Source organism: Phalacrocorax carbo, chromosome Z, assembly GCF_963921805.1.
Source record: "Phalacrocorax carbo chromosome Z, bPhaCar2.1, whole genome shotgun sequence".
NCBI classification, from domain to species: Eukaryota; Metazoa; Chordata; class Aves; order Suliformes; family Phalacrocoracidae; genus Phalacrocorax; species Phalacrocorax carbo.
In genome coordinates this window covers 1,098,488-1,115,477 of record NC_087548.1, presented here as the reverse complement: position 1 = coordinate 1,115,477, position 16,990 = coordinate 1,098,488, and the positions used below count along the sequence as shown (strand labels likewise).

The following is a 16,990-nucleotide window of genomic DNA, read 5'->3' as shown; positions in this document are numbered from 1 at the left end:
TCCTACAACTCCCTTCGAATCCAGAGTAAGAGGCTGATGAGAAAACGTCCGTAATTCTTGACATAATTTCTCCGCTTGGTGCACGTACCACTTTTCAGTTGTTTCTGTAACAAATGGAATGGATCTTACGTACGGCTTGTATAAACTTACCATTAGTAAATGCAGAACACACGTACAAAGTATACCCCAAAGAACCATAAGCTCAGTCGGTTAACTGGGAAGCAAAAGAAGGTCCTGTATTTACCGTTCCCTTCTCCCGCGCGTGGACTTTCTCGTGGCTGCGCCGTGGGGGGAGTCCCCAGCGCCGGGCCTTGCAGCGGCCCTTGCCCGGCCGCAGAACTGACCACAGGCTGACAAGCTCACCGTAAGCCAACTCGGATCAAGGATCATAGCCTACAAAAAACATTCAAGTGGTTGGCAAGCTCAGAATGTTGCTAACAAAAACAGTGGTTTGTTTTGGTGTTTAAGTCTTGCGTTAATCCTCCAAACTGCTTTTTATTACTACAACTTGAGGTGCTACGAAGTTTTCTTTCTCTCTGAAGTTACGATTCCAGCGCTATTGTTGTTCTCTATTTCCCAGTCGCTATAAAAGTTGGCTAGATAAAATTTGACAGATAAGAATTCCTCTGTTATTTGTGTCAATATATTTTAATATATTAAATGTTGGCATGAAGATACCGTTGTATCTATTGCTTGTTGGATGGTGGCCAGAACCCAGGCTGTGTAGCAAATCGTGGAGATCAAAACTATCTTCAGGTATTAATTAAGCACATCCAGTGCTACTGTAGTTCCTCAAAATACTGCTGTTTGAGTGGCTGGCTGATCAATTCTTGCTTGATAGTTCAAAACAGATTGACTCTTAAAAAAAAAAAAAAAAAAAGCGCCATTTTAGGGCCGCAGATGAACTTCACAAAACTTGTCAAATCTGCTGAGTCAGCAAGTTTGGCTGAACCGTACTGCAGGGCCACCGAGTTTTACTTGCAGGGCTCTTTTCTTGTCTTGGGTTTCAGCAGCGTGGCAAAGCTCCACAGCAGCGCGCTCGCTGCCCATCCTTGTGCTGTGCCACACTTCTCCCTCCGTGGGAGAAAAGTGGGAGAAAAGGGAGCCTAAAGCTGGCTGGGGTCGGTGGGGCTGGGGCAGCGGGTCTTGTGGAAACTGGAGAGGGGAGAAGGGGGGGTCAGCTGTCCCAGTTATCAGCATCAAAATGACTGGGTTACACGAGACCATCAGCATCTACGCAGAATAAATAGAAATGCAACCTTTATTGAATGAACGGTGGCGCCGTGGGTCCTGCAGTGCCGTAACGCAGGGGGTCACGGGAACCCATCAGTGCCTGCCGGTGAAGTCGCAGTCTGTAAATCCCTTCAGTGCTGGTTTGGGATCCAGCTCATGGTGGTTGGCAGGGGCGGAGAGATGAGGGAGGATGAGAAGTGGTCAGTGCTCGCTGTGTTTATTCCCTTCCTAGATTTCTTTAGTTCTAAATAGCATTGTTAACGCTAGTAAGGATTTATTTCCCATCACACCACACCTTTTGGTATCGCATGTTCTGATTCCTCCTCCCTTTTCGCCCCGCCTAAGCGGCTTCTGCTCGCGTGCGGCTCTGCCTGCCGTGGAGCGCAGGCGGTAGAAGTACAGCTTTACTTCTGTACCAGCGTTAGGGAGGTAACACTTTGAAAACATTTACCACCAAGGCTCAGAAACCAGGAACCGACCGGTTCAAAACCAACATGTACGTCTTAATTAGGCTGTTTCTATTTTCAGTTAGCTTTTATTTGTTTACTGAGCCTCCTTAGCTGTGCGTGTGAGGGGGAGTGAACTGCTGGGAGTCAGAGGATCAATTAAGGCATGGCATTAACCTTGAAAATGTTTTCCACCTCTGATTTGACCTAATGCAGGATACGAGATACTCCAATGTAAATACATATTTAAAAAAGCCGTGTCAGTGTGACACTGTTCTGTCAGAACAGTATTTCTGGAAAGTGCATAGTCATCCATAGAAGCCTATTTCTGACTGAAGGTTGTTGCATTTGCAAATGGGATGAACTGTACTGTCGGGCGTATGATAGCTGCTGCAGCCCTGGGACTTAAAGCATTTGTTACTTCAAAATTATTGTATAAAGAGTGATTTTTGGCAGAAGTACCTGTGTGCATAGGGAAATGCTATTTGGCCCTTGTATGTGTAGGGAAAGGCCACTTTGAGAAGCATCCTTTGCAAAACGCGTATGAAATCAAAATTGTGCAGTTACCCTACCACAGTTCACTGTTTTTCAAGTGGCCGTTTAAAGAACGTTACGTAATCCATATATGAAAATAACGCATTCCCTGATGAGAGATGATTGTCCACTGTATTTTGTTTGAAGAATGGCATGTATAGCCACTGTTTCTTCTGTATAAAATGTTTATGAACTAACTTCAGACTAATATTTTAGGTTTTTGTGAGGATAAGAACATTGTAAGTGCAGGAATGGCACACCTGCTGAGACGTAATGTTTATTATCTTGATTAAATTGTCAGGCGGGAAAGCAAAATGGCAGGAAACAGCCTCGTTCTGCCCATCGTCCTGTGGGGCCGTAAAGCCCCCACGCACTGCATATCCACCCTGCTGCTCATGGAGGACGCGTCGATGATCGTCACGGGATGCCACGATGGACAAATATGCCTCTGGGACCTTTCTTTGGATTTAGAGGTAAGACTAAAGTCTGTATAATCCTAATTTTCTTTGTGTTTAAAGTGTGTATCATGTGGCCAGCACGATTTTATTCTTCGATATGGTATCCGTTCTGGTCTTCCATTCTTGCTGCACCCTGCTCGCTCGTCTGTTCTTCCTCCCTCTCCTGAGGCCTGGGTGTGACACCACACGCCTCCTGTAGTGGATATGTCAGATCAGAAGGCGATGTTTTTGCTCTTGAACTCTGCTGCTGCTCCTGCAGTAATTTTTTAAAAATTAATTCCTCGTTTCTGGAGCTGCTCTAAGCTCGTTGTTACTTTCATGTTTAGCTGCTTAATATTGTTTTGTGAGAACAGATTCCAGTGATCAGAGGACGGTACTTAGAGAACTTTTTCAGGTTATCATGTTATTCAGCTGTTTGGGTTCGGGGTTTTTTTTCCCCATTAAAAAAAGAAAGAGAAGAAAGGCTGGCAGCAGAGATCAAGGTTGAATGTTAATTGTTTTATGCCAGTGGCTGCCCTGGAGTTGAAATCTGCCAATGTCTATTTTGAATATGATCTCATAGTTTGCCTTGGTACAAAGAGTTCTAAGCTCCTGGAATGGTAAAGCAAAACAATCCTTTCTTGCAAAAAAAGTGGCATGCTTTGGAAAAAGTTTATACTGAATACCTAAAAATCTCAATGTCTGAGAGTTACCCCCTTAAATTATGTTTATATCTGGTATATTTAGAACGAAAGAACAAGAGAAAGCAACTGAAGGACAAATAAAGGGCCTTTTCCTTTTTTATCTTTAAGCTATGTGTGGGCTTTATAAAAACTTATTTAAGTATATATAGGATTGTGAATTATACTTGATGGGGGGGAAACTGTTGTTGCAGTACAACACACTTTTTCTCATTCAAGTTGGGCCATATTCAGGTTATGATTTCAAAATATTGATAGTGTGAGAATGATGAGAAATGCATTTTTCACAAATTTGCGTTACAGTATTAGGTAGCAACTTTTTTCCATGTACTGTAGCAGCATTCTGCACAAACTTTCAAGATTATGGATCTGTTGCTATGGTTATTAAATGTGTACACGTGTGTGTTTATGTATTAACACATATATACTTATATAATACATAAAATGGAAATCTGGAACACATATATTCTGGTTAAGTACTAGTGCCTCTGTGATTTTTACTTCACATTTTATTTCCCTCATTCTAGATCAATCCCAGAGCTCTGCTGTTTGGTCACACAGCCTCCATTACTTGTTTATCAAAGGCTTCCGCTTCCAGCGAAAAGCAGTATATAGTGAGCGCATCAGAAAGCGGGTGAGTTTCCTAAGGATTTATTAATATGCTGCTCTGTTAAATAAGGGAAATTGAGGGTAGAGGAGAGATGAGGTTGTTTAGGTACACAGTATCTTTTAATTTAATTGAACGCCTACAGATATTCCAAGTGATGGGACTTCTCCGCTGCAGACACCGAGTGTGGTGTGAATTCTGGATGCGCGGCCTGAGAGGAGCAGAGGGAAGTACCTGAGGTCCTGGAGGGCTCCCTCTGTCACTTGGTGTCCCATGGGAGTCAGCGGCGGGGCGCTGACGTAGAGCAGTGTGGGAGCACTGGATGTGATTTACCTTCGGGTGGACCATGAGATGTGTGACGTGGTTTCCTTCAGCCAAGGCACTTCTGTGCTCTTTGTCATCTTCTCGCTTGTGCAAGTTTGCCAGTTCAGTTGACAGTAGATGAGTGTTTTGCTCCTTTTTCTCTGCTTATCCAAGATCTGTTTTTTAAGCGAAAGCAAGCTTGAGCTGTAGTGTAGCCTGTTGGCAGGCAGTGGTGCCTAATACGTTTTAAAACTCAGAAGCCTGTCACACAATTTATCTATATTTCTGTTGCAATGTTTGATTTTTTTTTTTTATCCTTAAGAAAAAATACGTCAGCAAATACATTTTATTTTTTAAGAGGTTTATTTGCTAATCAGAGCAGCTGTTTAGAGGGTGGAAGGGGGAAGGATTTCTCACGCAGTTGACATTAACAGGGATTGCAGTCAGGTAATTTAAAGAAAAAAAGCAGCCATACTCTGTAACTTATCAATGAAATATACTTTGTACACTCACATTTTAGCCTAGATTTTGGGCTAAATTATTGAAAAGATACAGTTTGATAAATCACAGGTTAAAGCTTTGGGCCTTTAAAAACCAGTTTTTTTGGGGGGAGGGTGTCCCACCTCTTCTCCTTCCCATTCCCTGCCTCAGGCTGAGTGCAGGATCTTTAGTAACCGACCGTCTTCTACTGGGAGGGCACTTAGAGCTGGCTAAAGCCCTTGCTGTGCTGCGGTTTTACACTGTAGCTTTTGCCGTCTGAAGTTGGCTCCCCTCCTGCTATGGAGAGCTCTTCCCCGCACCCCTGGGCATCAGCGGCCATCGGGAGCTGGGGCCGGTCAGCATGGCTGGGCTGGCAGTGCAGCGCAGGCGGGACAGGGAAGAGGGCCCAGCTTAAACAGCCTTGCAGAGACAGGGAGCCCCTGCGAAGACAGCTTCCAGCACGTTCTCAAGAGCTCTTCAAGGCCAGACGGCAACTTATTGGAGTTGGCCGTGAGCCCAGGCCAGCCCCCACAAGTGGGGAGGATGCATTCCCCTATCTACACTCCTACTCTGGCTGTGGCTCTATGAAAGCGAGTCCTCGTTATCAGCAAGCTGTTTCTAGGAAACAGGCCATGGTCTTGTTCGTGTTCCTCCGATAGAGTCATTCGGGAAGGCAGGAGCTTTTCTTCCACCAAAATATGAGTGTAGTTTCGGTTCAGGGAGTTGGAGTAACTACCGTGGTTAACAAGAGTCTAGAATAGCTTCTGAGTTTCTAAGCAGAGGTACAAGCATTAATGACTCGTCTTCCTCCATGGGCTTGCATTGAACAAGATGGGTTGCCCTTCACTTCTGTCCGATGGCAGGCCATCTCGTAATACTGCTGATTTTTAGCATCTCTGTCTTCTCAGTACAGGGAACGCTATGTATTGAGGTGTGGTACAGGTTTAAAATGGATTAGCTGTCTTTGTGGAGACTCCTATTCCGCAATAAAAGTAACTGCGTTTTGGAAATAAGTTGTGATTAGACATCGTAATATTCCTTCTTAAAGTAGCAGAGGCTTTGAACGCTCTTAGATTTAATGCGCTTTGCATGTGCAATTTGGTTTTAAAGTCTGCCGTTCCACTTTACCTTTTCAGCGTTTGCTTTGAAACGGTAACGTTCCAACTCAGTTGCCTTTCACCAGGCAAAATATTTGACCTGAAAGTATTTGCAAATGTGTTCCTTCCAAGAGTGTCCATCTGTTCTTGAGGGCTTTTTCATTCACGTGCAGAACTTACTGTTTGAATGACAGACTTTTCTGGTTGTACAAAACAGGCTTATAAAAGGAGGAAGGAGGTTTTGTTTGTTTATTTGCTTTGGTTTTTAAAAGGCTGTTTGCTGAAAGGTGGACCTCCAGGCTGAGGCTGATCTGATCAACTCTGGTTGAGGAAGAAATTTCTTAGCCCCTGCCTAGATAAATGTAGCTGGCCAGGAGTGGGTCTGTTACATATCCGAATAAAATAAAGAAGATTTTAACTGGAAAAGGCAGGGATCAATATGACTGAACAACCTTTTAACCTGGATGTTGAGAGCAGAATGTGTCAAAACTTAGAATTACCATCTTGTAGTACTTGCAATGCTAAGTAATCTTTTCTTTTGGATTTAGAACCAAACTACATTTTCATTGTGAAATTATATATCTGATGTAAGGGAAGAAAAAGGTGAGAAAGCAGCTGGCAGATTCTGTTCTGATTAAATTTTAGTATAAAATTTTAAAAGTTTTCTAAAAAAGAAATACTGTAAATAAGGGGAATGGCTTCTAATTGGAATGAATTCATACAAGTCACTGTAACCCTTGCTCATGAGGCAAGTCAGAAAAATAATCTACTGGTACTATTTATGATTTGTTGTTCAGTGCTTCCAGTTTGGTCTTAAGTGCTGAAGGGTTCCAGGTGATGCCCCCACCGCTTACCAGCCTGCGCCCCCAGCAAACCGGCGGTGCCCACGGCCGTGTGACAGCTCTGTCTGCTGCGACGCTGTTTCCTTCCTCACAAACGTGGAGAAGGCAGGCTGGTCTTTGGACGACTTAGGGCATGCAGTAGAAGTATATAATGACCTGAAATCTTCGTGAGAGAAGAGAGAAATTCTGTTACGTACTTGTGTTTGCTTAATATTGACTCTTTGGCATTTCACGTGTTCCCCCTTATCTTTGTAGGGAAAAAGAGGTTGTGTAGATTCAAATAGAGGGACTGGACGTTCAAGCTGATTTTGAGTTTCCTCGAAATACAATTCATATGTATGGTTCAAATGATTAAGTTTCTCCCAGTGTAAATGATTTTTAAACTCTTGGAAGATTGAAATATTTTCCATGTAGTTTTAATCTGCCTTTTATATTTTAGGGAGATGTGTCTGTGGGATGTGAATGATGGGAGATGCATAGAGTTTACTAAACTGGCCTGTACACATACTGGCATACAGGTTAGTACTTCGTGTATGTTCCAGAGGTCCTATGCTGTGTTGCAATGCGTGGATAACTATAGATCGGTTATCACAGCACAGCTTTTAAGCTTACTAATGACATATCTTAAGCTTAATAATGACACAGGTGTACTTCAGTATCTCATAAATAGTTCATGCTGTATCATCAAGTGCCCTAGAGCTGGAAATATGTGCTGTGCTTCAGCAATTGAAAAAATGTATCATAATTAATGAGAGAGGCTGGAAAGCAAGGAGGAAAAGGAGAAAATGTGTGGAGGAGTACTGCCGGGGGTAGGGGCGAAAGGATGATCTTAGCAGGGAAGGTGGGGGCAGGCTTCTGTCAGCTACGGGAGCTGGCGGGCAGGGCAAGGATTGCCTTGGCAAGGTAACCAGAGAAAGGGGGCCTCTGCAAAAAGCTCCCCTCGTCAGTGCAGGGTAGCAATTTTTAAACATAGAGGCATCAGGGTGTACTTATGAAATTATGGTTTTGATTAAAAATGAAGCAGTCGATGTCTCACATGGAGTATAATTTGTGTTTTGTTAATATCCATATAGTTCTATCAGTTTACAGTTGGGACTCAGCGTGAAGGGAGACTATTATGCCATGGACATTATCCAGAAATTCTTGTGGTGGATGCTACCAGCCTTGAAGTCCTTTATTCTTTATTATCAAAGATATCTCCTGACTGGATCAGCTCCATGACTATCATTCAATCCAATAGAACACAAGGTAATTATTTTTGTGGCTTTTATTATGGCTTTGCCTCCCTGTGAGAGAAACACTGTTTTCAACTGTTTCAAGGACCTGGGGAGGAACTAGAACTAGGATTAAGGAAGAGCTGTGGAGAGCACTCTGACAGAAAGAGCCTGGAAACTGGCACAAGACTGAAGGAAGGGGTGCAAGCACTCTAAATGCTGTCATCTGCATTGCTCTTGTGGCGTGTAGTATACGTCAAGATCATTTGGCAACCTGTACCGTGTAATTCTTGACAAGATATATATGTACTATGAGTATTTCTTGTGGTTAGTAGCTTTATAAAAAGCGCTGTCATAACATTTTCAAAGCTGTTATTGTAGGAAATGCGTTTAGGGGATGCGCTGATTAAAGTACACAATAGGATTAAAAAACCTGAAGACTGCAGAGGGAGGAACTCCTAAAAGCGATGACAGCCAGTTTAGTGGAGAGGTATGTGAGTAGGCTCATGTTCGGTGCCGGGTTAGTTGACACGGTTTGAAGCGATACTTGTCCACACAAGTTTTGCTCTGCTAGCTTGTGTTAAGTTGCTAGGCTTTAAATTCTGGCAACTGAGGCGGAGAGGTGTCTCATTCAGGTTTTCCTGTTGTGGAGAGTGTAACTCGTGAGAGGTTTGGGGAACACTAAGGAAGAAGATCCTGACAGAAGGAGAGAATTTGTCTTGAGCTAAGGCTGACAGCATTTGTAAACAGAGTGTCCCCAACGTCCTGGGGTGGGAAACCTCGGTTGCTGTCCCCCCAACACCTAAGTGGTCGCTGGAACAACTGGAAGTGAGCTCTGGTATTAAGTGTTTCTTGATACTGCCTTTAATTTTATTTCCTGTTTTGTAATCATTTTTATATTGTAATCAAGAAGTTACCCTTGGATTTCGGTCTTACACCAGTCTTGTCTGGTAGAAACAGGAATGTCCAGAAGTCTGGCTGGTGCTTGATACACTGTTTTTTGTGAAGGCAGTAACTCTAATGCAGTAGCGTCGCAGGGTGCCCCTTGGGAACCCGCAGCCAGGGGGTGCTGGGGCCGCTGTGCAGCTCGGGTATGCTTGCCCCCGAGCTCCAGCCCTCGCAGGCTGGTGTGGGCAGGCGGCTGGGCGTAAGCAACAGGTCTCCCCTCTTGAGGGAGTAACCCCGCGCCTTTGGGGAGAGCGGTGGGACAAGGCACAGATCCTGGTAGCAGTACTAGAAACTTCCCTTCCCCCCCCATTTAATTTGAGCTGCGAGTATTAATTGAGAGATATAAACACAAACCCATGGAATCTGTGCGTGTGTGCTTCTGGAATACCACTCTTGCGAGTGAACGTTTGATTTTTGAAGCAAACACTTCAGGAATGTTTTGATAAACTTTTAATGTTGAGGTACTCTCAGTGTATTTTTGTACTCAGATATGCACAAGTGTGCAACAAAATGAAGACGTCCTTGTACTTATCAGCCTAATGTTTGTTTTTTCCCCAGAGGATACTGTTGTAGCAGTTTCGGTGACTGGCATCCTGAAAGTATGGATAATAACCTCTGAAGTTAGTCGGATGCAGGTAAACAAAGGCTTCTGAATTAATGATATTTCCTGTTGTGATGAAGGGAGAACTTCTATTAATGCTGTTTCCTGTTCTTCCAGCTACCTAATGATATTCTGGTTTTTATCTCTTTGCCATTTGAAAAATAAGCTTCCTTAATTTTGCTTTACTGATTCTTCAAGTTACCGGCAGAACTCCTAATCTGTCTCATGTTTGGCTTGGAGAACTCATTCCAGGTTAGGCGTAGGATAATCTCCAATTTGCACAAATCTGTTTTTTTATTTGTACCATGTAATGATTTGTGCTAATATACAAATATTCTTAACATACAAATATTCTTCTTTTAATTTTTCCCTCTTTGTAACTCCTGTTCTTTCCTTAAGTCATCTTGCACTACGTCCACTGGAGTTCTGAGTTCCAAAGGGAATTTAGTAACATAGATTGTTACAGTAGTGTTTAACTTTCCAAACTGATCGGGATGCTGTACTGCATGCAAAACTCTTACATGCGAGCGCTTGCGGTGTAAGTGCTTATTAGTTGAAAGGGATGATGCTTATAAATACGTGTTTACTCTGTATAGCACGGACAGAAGAAATAAGTCACAGAGTTAAAGCTTGCCCTGTACTGCACAGGGAGTCTTTTAATGTGGTGGTGGCATTAGAGAAGTGATTTTATCACAACACTCCATTTTTTGAAGATTAAGTTCTCCAGCTGCATTTCTTATGCTCTTATAGTATCTGTACTTAATTTTAAAACATCTTTCATTATAGTTTTATCATGCACTATTACTATTAAATTCAGTATTAAATTTTATTTGGTATTAAAATCTATTATTATTTGTAGTATTTTCTTTGAGAAAGACAAGAAGTGAGATGTGGAGATGCCTGAAGGTTTTGCTGAGCAGAGAATACCGTTTCTAGGAATATTCGTTATTAGGGATTATCTATAGCGCGCTCTGTTAATTTGGCAGTCCCTGCCTTCCCGTGTACTAGTGAATAAAAGCCTTAGGAGATTTGCTACACGTCTCGTAGACCTCTGGCAAATTGGCTGTTCCCAGAGACCTCTTGTAAAAGATATACCTTATTATAGATGTTTAGCAACCATGGAAACATAACCTTGTGATATATGAACAAACTGGTTTTTGATTAACTTGTTTATTTCCAGAATATTTATAATGCAAAAGCAACACGGTTTGCATTAGCCTGGAAGACCGGTGTAATGGGATTCCTTGCTTTTGACCCCATCAGGGGACAGAGGTGGTATTCATGTTATTCATGTGGTTTTGTGTCATGGTTCAGCCTCAGCTGGCAACTGAACATCCCGCAGCCGCTCGCTCACCCCCCCCCACCCCTGTGGGATGGGGAAGAGAATCGGACGAGCAAAAGAACTTGTGGGTTGAGATAAGCACAGCTTAAGGATTACAATAAAATGATAACAATAGTAACAATGATTATGATAATAATAGCAATAATGTTAATATAATAAAATGGAAAAGGAAAGGAAAGAAAAAAAGGGAAAAAAAACCCCACAGAAACATGAACGATACACCCGCTCATCACCCGCCGACTGACTCTGCCCGTCCCCGAGCCGCGATTGCTGCCTCCCTCCCCCGGCCAGCCCCTCCCAGTTAACCTACTGGGCATGACGTTACATGATATGGAATGTCCCTTTGGTCAGTTTGAATCTGCGTTCTTATCTGTGCCCCCTCCCCTCCCGGCTGCTTGTGCCCCCGGCAGAGCATGGGAGGCCAGACATGTCCTTGACTAGTACAAGCGCTACCCAGCAACAGCCCAAACATCTGTGTGTTATCTCAACATTTTTTCCCATGCTAAGTTCAAAGCACAGCACTATACCAGCTAGAGTGAAGAAAATTAACTCTGTCCCAGCTAAAACCATGACATTTTGTTTCATAGCTTCGACCTTGATGAAATTACGTTTGCTCTCAAAGCATTTTCTGGAAACCCTTGTTCACGCAGCTAGTAATGTTTTAGCTAACATCATGTTTAACAGTTCCACTTCAAAAAAAAAAAAAAAAAGGCAGCTGTGAGCAGTGAAGAGCGTTGGCTGTTAAAAAGTAAGAAACACAAAGACATAAAACAGGAGCTTATCACAGTCTAGGCTGTCTGGGGTATGGGCAAAAATGTGAGCTGAATCTGCTGCGTTTCAGCTGACTATCTGGATGCAAGGTAATTCATTGACAGTGGTGATACTAAATAGGCACAGCTAATCTGTCCAGCTGGGGAATTTGTAGACTTAAGTGCCGAAAGAGGATACCGCATGCTTTTGCAGATCTTCTTATGAGGAATAATAGAATAAGAACTGCTACAAGTGTCTGGTTTTTCCTTACAAGTTGGCCATCTGGCATCTTATGAAACGGCATAGTCCCGTTTCCATCACATGGTCTCAGTCATGTTCTGAAGCTCAATTTGAGCAAGCAAAAAATAAAAATATCAGCTGAGTATTTTCTTGCTATCTGATTTCCATCTGTATGTTGCTCTGTGCAGAGACTCTCAGTTTCAGGCGCTGGTTGCTGTCACACTGTCTGAGCGCTTAATTGGTTTCTGTGTAGGACAGAATGCTTATTGCTCATCTTGAAGATGAGGAAATAATATTTCAGGAAAACACTGTCTTGCCACAGAGATCTGTAACAGGGGAGGGAGTTGTGATCCAGGCCATGTGAGTCCCCGCTTCTGCCTTAATTGCCTGGCTGCCCTGATTTTCTCTGCCCTGTCTTGATAAGGTTGGTTTTTATGAAAGTCAAGAGCCCTGTGAAGTCGGTTAAAGTGACTGGCATTGCAGACAGGGCTTTCTGTGAGTCTCCTCTTTACGCCCACAGCAGGGGATCTGCAGCCTTCTGCTCTTTCAGCCACTGTAAACCAAACTAGTCAGATGATGAATGGCATGGCTGTCCCTCCTTCCTTCAAGGTACCCCAAGTCAGAGCAAAGATGGACAGTCGGTCCAAGTGAGGATTAGCTTGGGAGCTCGTTCGTGTGTGCTCTGGATGTGGACAGGTTAGCAGTGAGCACCCTCAGTACGGCCAGAGGTAACGTTTTGCTTTGAGGTGGGCCCAGATTAAGCAAGGAACAGCACCGATGTGATCGATCAGTCTGATCCTCAGGCTCAGCGGAGGGTGTTGGGCCAAATGGTTGAGATCCTGTGCTGTTTGATAGTGCTAGGTTGAATCCCAGAAGAACGTGGTCAGCAGTGACTGAATCTTAACCTCTGGCCAAGGATCAGTCTACAGCTGAGAACTTTGAGATGTGCTCAAGCTAGTGGACAAGAGGAAGGGAACGGGCTCGTGTACTCAGCAGCTCAGCTCTCCATCTCTGCTGGCGTGCTGGTCCGTACCTGCACCTGCTTATGGCTACACACCTACGGTCTCCAAATAAAAGCCATAACCTCCTATTGGTGTCATTTTTGTCTGTCTCTACAAGCCAATTTCTTACCTGTCACTTCTTCAGCTCTGCTTTTCTGCACGTTTGCTACTGTTGTGACCAGAGTCTGCAGACTTGACTCTGTCACAGGAAGGTTGGTGTTCAAGATGTGATATACACATAGAAGTATCAAAATAAAAGTGTTTATTTCAGTTCAATTTACAGAAACATTGACAAGCTCATGACTCGAGCAAATCTAAAACCATCAAGAAATGCCTCTTTGGAAGATGTTGTTATTACAGAATAACACTCTATTTAACTTCGGATTTATAATTTGAAATAAAATGCAGTTAATTTCATGTTGGTTCTGTTTGTTTGCTTTCAGGATACAACACCAGTATTTGAAGAGGAGTCAAAACCTATTTATTGTCAAAACTGTCAAAGCATCTCTTTCTGCGCGTTTACCCAGCGGTCGTTGTTGGTAGTGTGTTCCAAGTACTGGCGGGTAAGGCAAGCTAGCTGAACAGCACCTGGCTGCTTCTCACTGTGGAAACTGACTTAATTACACCGCCAGTAAGACATTTAGATCAAGCTGCTCTAAGTCCTTTTAGTGTGTCTATATTGAAACTGAAATTAGCTGCTCTCTGGGCGTTTTGACCTGTAATCGGTTCTTGGCAACAGACTTCTCTGTTTCTTTTCAGGTTTTTGATGCTGGAGATTATTCCCTCTTATGTTCAGTCCCTAGTGAAAATGATCAGACCTGGACTGGTGGCGACTTTGTGTCAGCTGATAAAGTGATTGTATGGACAGAAGACGGGCAAAGTTTCATATATAAATTACCAGCCAGGTATTCAACAGGGAAATACTCCATTTATTTAATTTTTGAGGCAAAGACATGAACAATTTTGAAGAAATATTGAGTGTCTCTGGCTTTTAGTTTGTTACAAAATCGCATGGATGTTGCAGAAACTAGTATTCCATGAGCGTATTTTAAAGTGCGTGTCCCCTAAATGCATCGTGTTGAAGCAATGCTCAGTAATTTAGATTGCCTCAACCGAGATTGCTTCACTATTTTTTGATGTTACACTAACTCTTTTTCACTCCCCGATGGAGCTGTGTTATGGGAAGAGTTGCATTTTGCAGTTGAACAAGTGTCATAAATTAAAATATAATTTCACTATTTCCTTAACCAGGTCCAAACAAGGAAGAAATAAGATTTTGCTGTAGGGAGCAGAATGTAAATGATGGCTGGATTGTAACAGAGTACTCTTTCAGCCCGTTAAGGGAAGGCATGAACAGCTGAGTTTGTGCATGTAAATGTGAAAATATAAAACTAAGTAAAATCCGGTATCAAAGAGGTTAAATAAATGTAGAATGACAGAAGTAAAATAAACTTTGCATGTCATGAAGATGGCAGAAGAAAACATCTCTTTGTTCTGGTTAGAGATACAGTTTTATCTTGGAGACCCTTAAATATTCTCACATAAATCTGGCGAGAATGCCTTTCTCACCCTCCTACGTGACCAGAGCGTAAGGATGCGGGCAGATCCAGCTGGTGATCTGTCGGAGGGATCCGTGGGTTTGGTGCGGTTTGGTCCTGAGTCTGAGGCCAGACGTGCTGAAGTCCAAAGCAGACCTAAAGCCAGGCTTCCTTCTTTCCCCCGCGCCCTCCCTCAGTTCTGAACGTGGGGGGGAACTGAGCCGGATGCGTTTGGAGCGGTTATTAATTGACAAATCATACCCTGTACATTAAAGTTAGAGGAAAGATCTGCTATACGCTGTATTAACAATTGAAAAAATGTGATGTTTAAGGGCTTGGGGGTTGTTCTGCCTGAGTGTTATTTGTTTAGCTAGTGATGTAGTAATCGCTCTCTGGTAATAAAAGGAATTTTATTCCTTCCTCTTTTGTTCTTAAACCCAGCTGCCTACCAGCTAGTGATTCATTTCGCAGAGATGTGGGGAAAGCAGTAGAAAATTTAATTCCGCCTTTATTGTACAGTGTGTTGGACAGAGCAGATAAACAGGTAAAATATATTTCTTCGGAGTTTCTTTCATGGAATGCATCTCTGAGAGAGTTGAAACGTGTATGTCTCTCTCAGTGTAGACCTGTAAGATTTCCTCTTTTCCTCGGGAAAGTAGATGCAATTTCCCTGCTTTTAGGTTTGGTTCTTGTTGCTTTTCAAATAAATGCAGAGGTTAGTCTCTGGCCAAGTGAATTGTCCGTTCCTCTGTACTAACAGTTTGTCATTCATCAGTTCCTGGAGAACTAGAAGTTGTGATGTGCGTGACGGCTACGCAGTAACTGAGCAAGAGCTTTTAGAATCTCAGCCTTGAATTTGGAAGCTTAAATCCTTATGAAATAAAGAAAAAAAAATCAAATCTTGTGTGCCAAAGGCCTGTTTGAGCTGTACTTCCTGGCTATATTGGACTGTGAACTGTATCTGCTATAAACTGATATATCTGCGACCGCTGCATGATATATCTAGTACTTACACCTACGCGACGAGGTGTAACTGTCTGATTTACAAATGCTGTTATTACAAGACTATTGGAGGAATTTTTTTTTTTTTAGCTTAACCATTTAATCTGGCAAAATTTGGATATTGAAACATTTTATATATTTGATCTTTTATCTTGTCAATCAGTATTAAAACTTTTTTGCTTCTGTTGTGGACCACGTTCCTTACCAAGTGGTGTAACTTCAGCTCACCATCGCAGGTAGAACGTTAGCAGTTACAGGCTACACACACACACATATATAACGTATTCTAAATATGAGTATATTTAGAACAAAACCGTGTATATTAAAACCCGTGACTTGTTTTGTAATAACCAGAGTTTCTTCTGATCTGTATTGCTGGATTTGTTCTTTCTCTTGTAAGAAAGATAAAGCATAAAGTAGCTAGTTTTCCACCTGCTTTTAAAGGGTACAGTGGATTATGCGGGGAAAGTAAACTTTGAGGTTAGTACCTGGTTTGCATGTGGTCTGAAGGTGTTAATTTTTGTTTTTAACAGCTGCTAATCTGTCCTCCAGTTACTCGATTCTTCTGTGGACATAGGGAGTTCTCTTATAAGCTGTTAGTCCAAGGAGACTCTTCAGGGAGACTGTGTATCTGGAGCGTGCCTGATACCCTTGAGCAGCAAGATGGTGCAAAAGGTATACCTAGTTAACACTCTCGCGGCCGAGTCTTATGGGCATCTCTGTTGGCTCTTGTTTGATGTTTTGTTGTTGGATAAAGTGCTGCTGCTTTTCCTGCATATCCGTGAAGTTGGTTTTTTTTTTTTAATTGTTAGGTTCTTGTAAAAGGTATAGTAACTTAATTTTTTCATATATGACCAAAATCTTAATATACTCTGCATATTTTCCAGGTATTAAGTTTTAACTGCTTTAGTGCAAACACTAGCTATGGTCATTGCTGTCTGCCTGTGTAACTTCCTCTTTTAGCTTCAATCATGTGCTTTCCAGTTCTCACATATATCGTTTCCACGTTGCTGTAGCTTCACTCGTGTAGTCAGTAAATTAACCTCCAGTCTGTAAATTTTACTTTGTTCAAGGTTTTGTAACATGCTGTAGTTAAACTTTCAGATCTTTTAGAAAAGCATCCGAATTTGTGTCTGTCTTCTTTTTTAAATCCTCTCCTGCCTCACCCCTTCCTTTCTTTTCTTTTTTTTTAAACAGGACTGCAGACAAAAACTTCAGTATCCCTCCAGGAAGCTTTTGATAAACTTACTCCTCGCCCTGCTGGGATTATAGACCAACTAAGCTTAATACCAAACATCCAAGAGCCACTTAAAGTTACAGCCAGCGTGTACATCCCAGCACACGGGCGTTTGGTCTGTGGCCGTGAGGATGGAAGCATTGTTATTGTGCCCGCAACGCAAACTGCTATAGTTCAGCTGCTGCAAGGGGAGCATATGCTGAGGAGAGGTATGCAACTAGGCTTCTGCAAAGCACGCTTGGATTTCAGCGCGCGCCTGTCACGGGGTACACTGACGTAAGGAACAGTTTCACAGAGTGACCGTTAAGTCATTTCACAGGTAGAAATCATATAACCCTTTTCTCAACAATTCTGATGTTCTCTTGTGTCCCGAGAAGCCTAAGTAATAAATTAACTGTGGCTGGTTTGGGAGCGGGGGGGTCCCCCTTCGCTGGAAA

The 16,990-nt window shown here is 42.6% G+C and overlaps 1 protein-coding gene across 4 annotated transcripts in view; it reads left to right on the top strand.

Moving 5' to 3' along the window:
- WDR7 (WD repeat domain 7) overlaps nt 1-16,990 on the top strand; it is a 144,337-nt gene that overhangs the window by 10,050 nt on the left and 117,297 nt on the right. For all 4 annotated transcript variants that reach the window (XR_010370684.1, XM_064438865.1, XM_064438866.1 and 1 more), the window contains exons 2-11: nt 2,515-2,686; nt 3,879-3,985; nt 7,120-7,198; nt 7,754-7,928; nt 9,401-9,477; nt 13,220-13,339; nt 13,536-13,681; nt 14,756-14,858; nt 15,850-15,991; nt 16,514-16,762. Coding sequence is in view for 3 of the 4 variants with exons in the window: in XM_064438865.1 (XP_064294935.1) it covers nt 2,528-2,686; nt 3,879-3,985; nt 7,120-7,198; nt 7,754-7,928; nt 9,401-9,477; nt 13,220-13,339; nt 13,536-13,681; nt 14,756-14,858; nt 15,850-15,991; nt 16,514-16,762 (1,357 nt within the window). In the remaining variant the exon portion in view is untranslated. The remainder of the gene's footprint in view (nt 1-2,514; nt 2,687-3,878; nt 3,986-7,119; nt 7,199-7,753; nt 7,929-9,400; nt 9,478-13,219; nt 13,340-13,535; nt 13,682-14,755; nt 14,859-15,849; nt 15,992-16,513; nt 16,763-16,990) is intronic.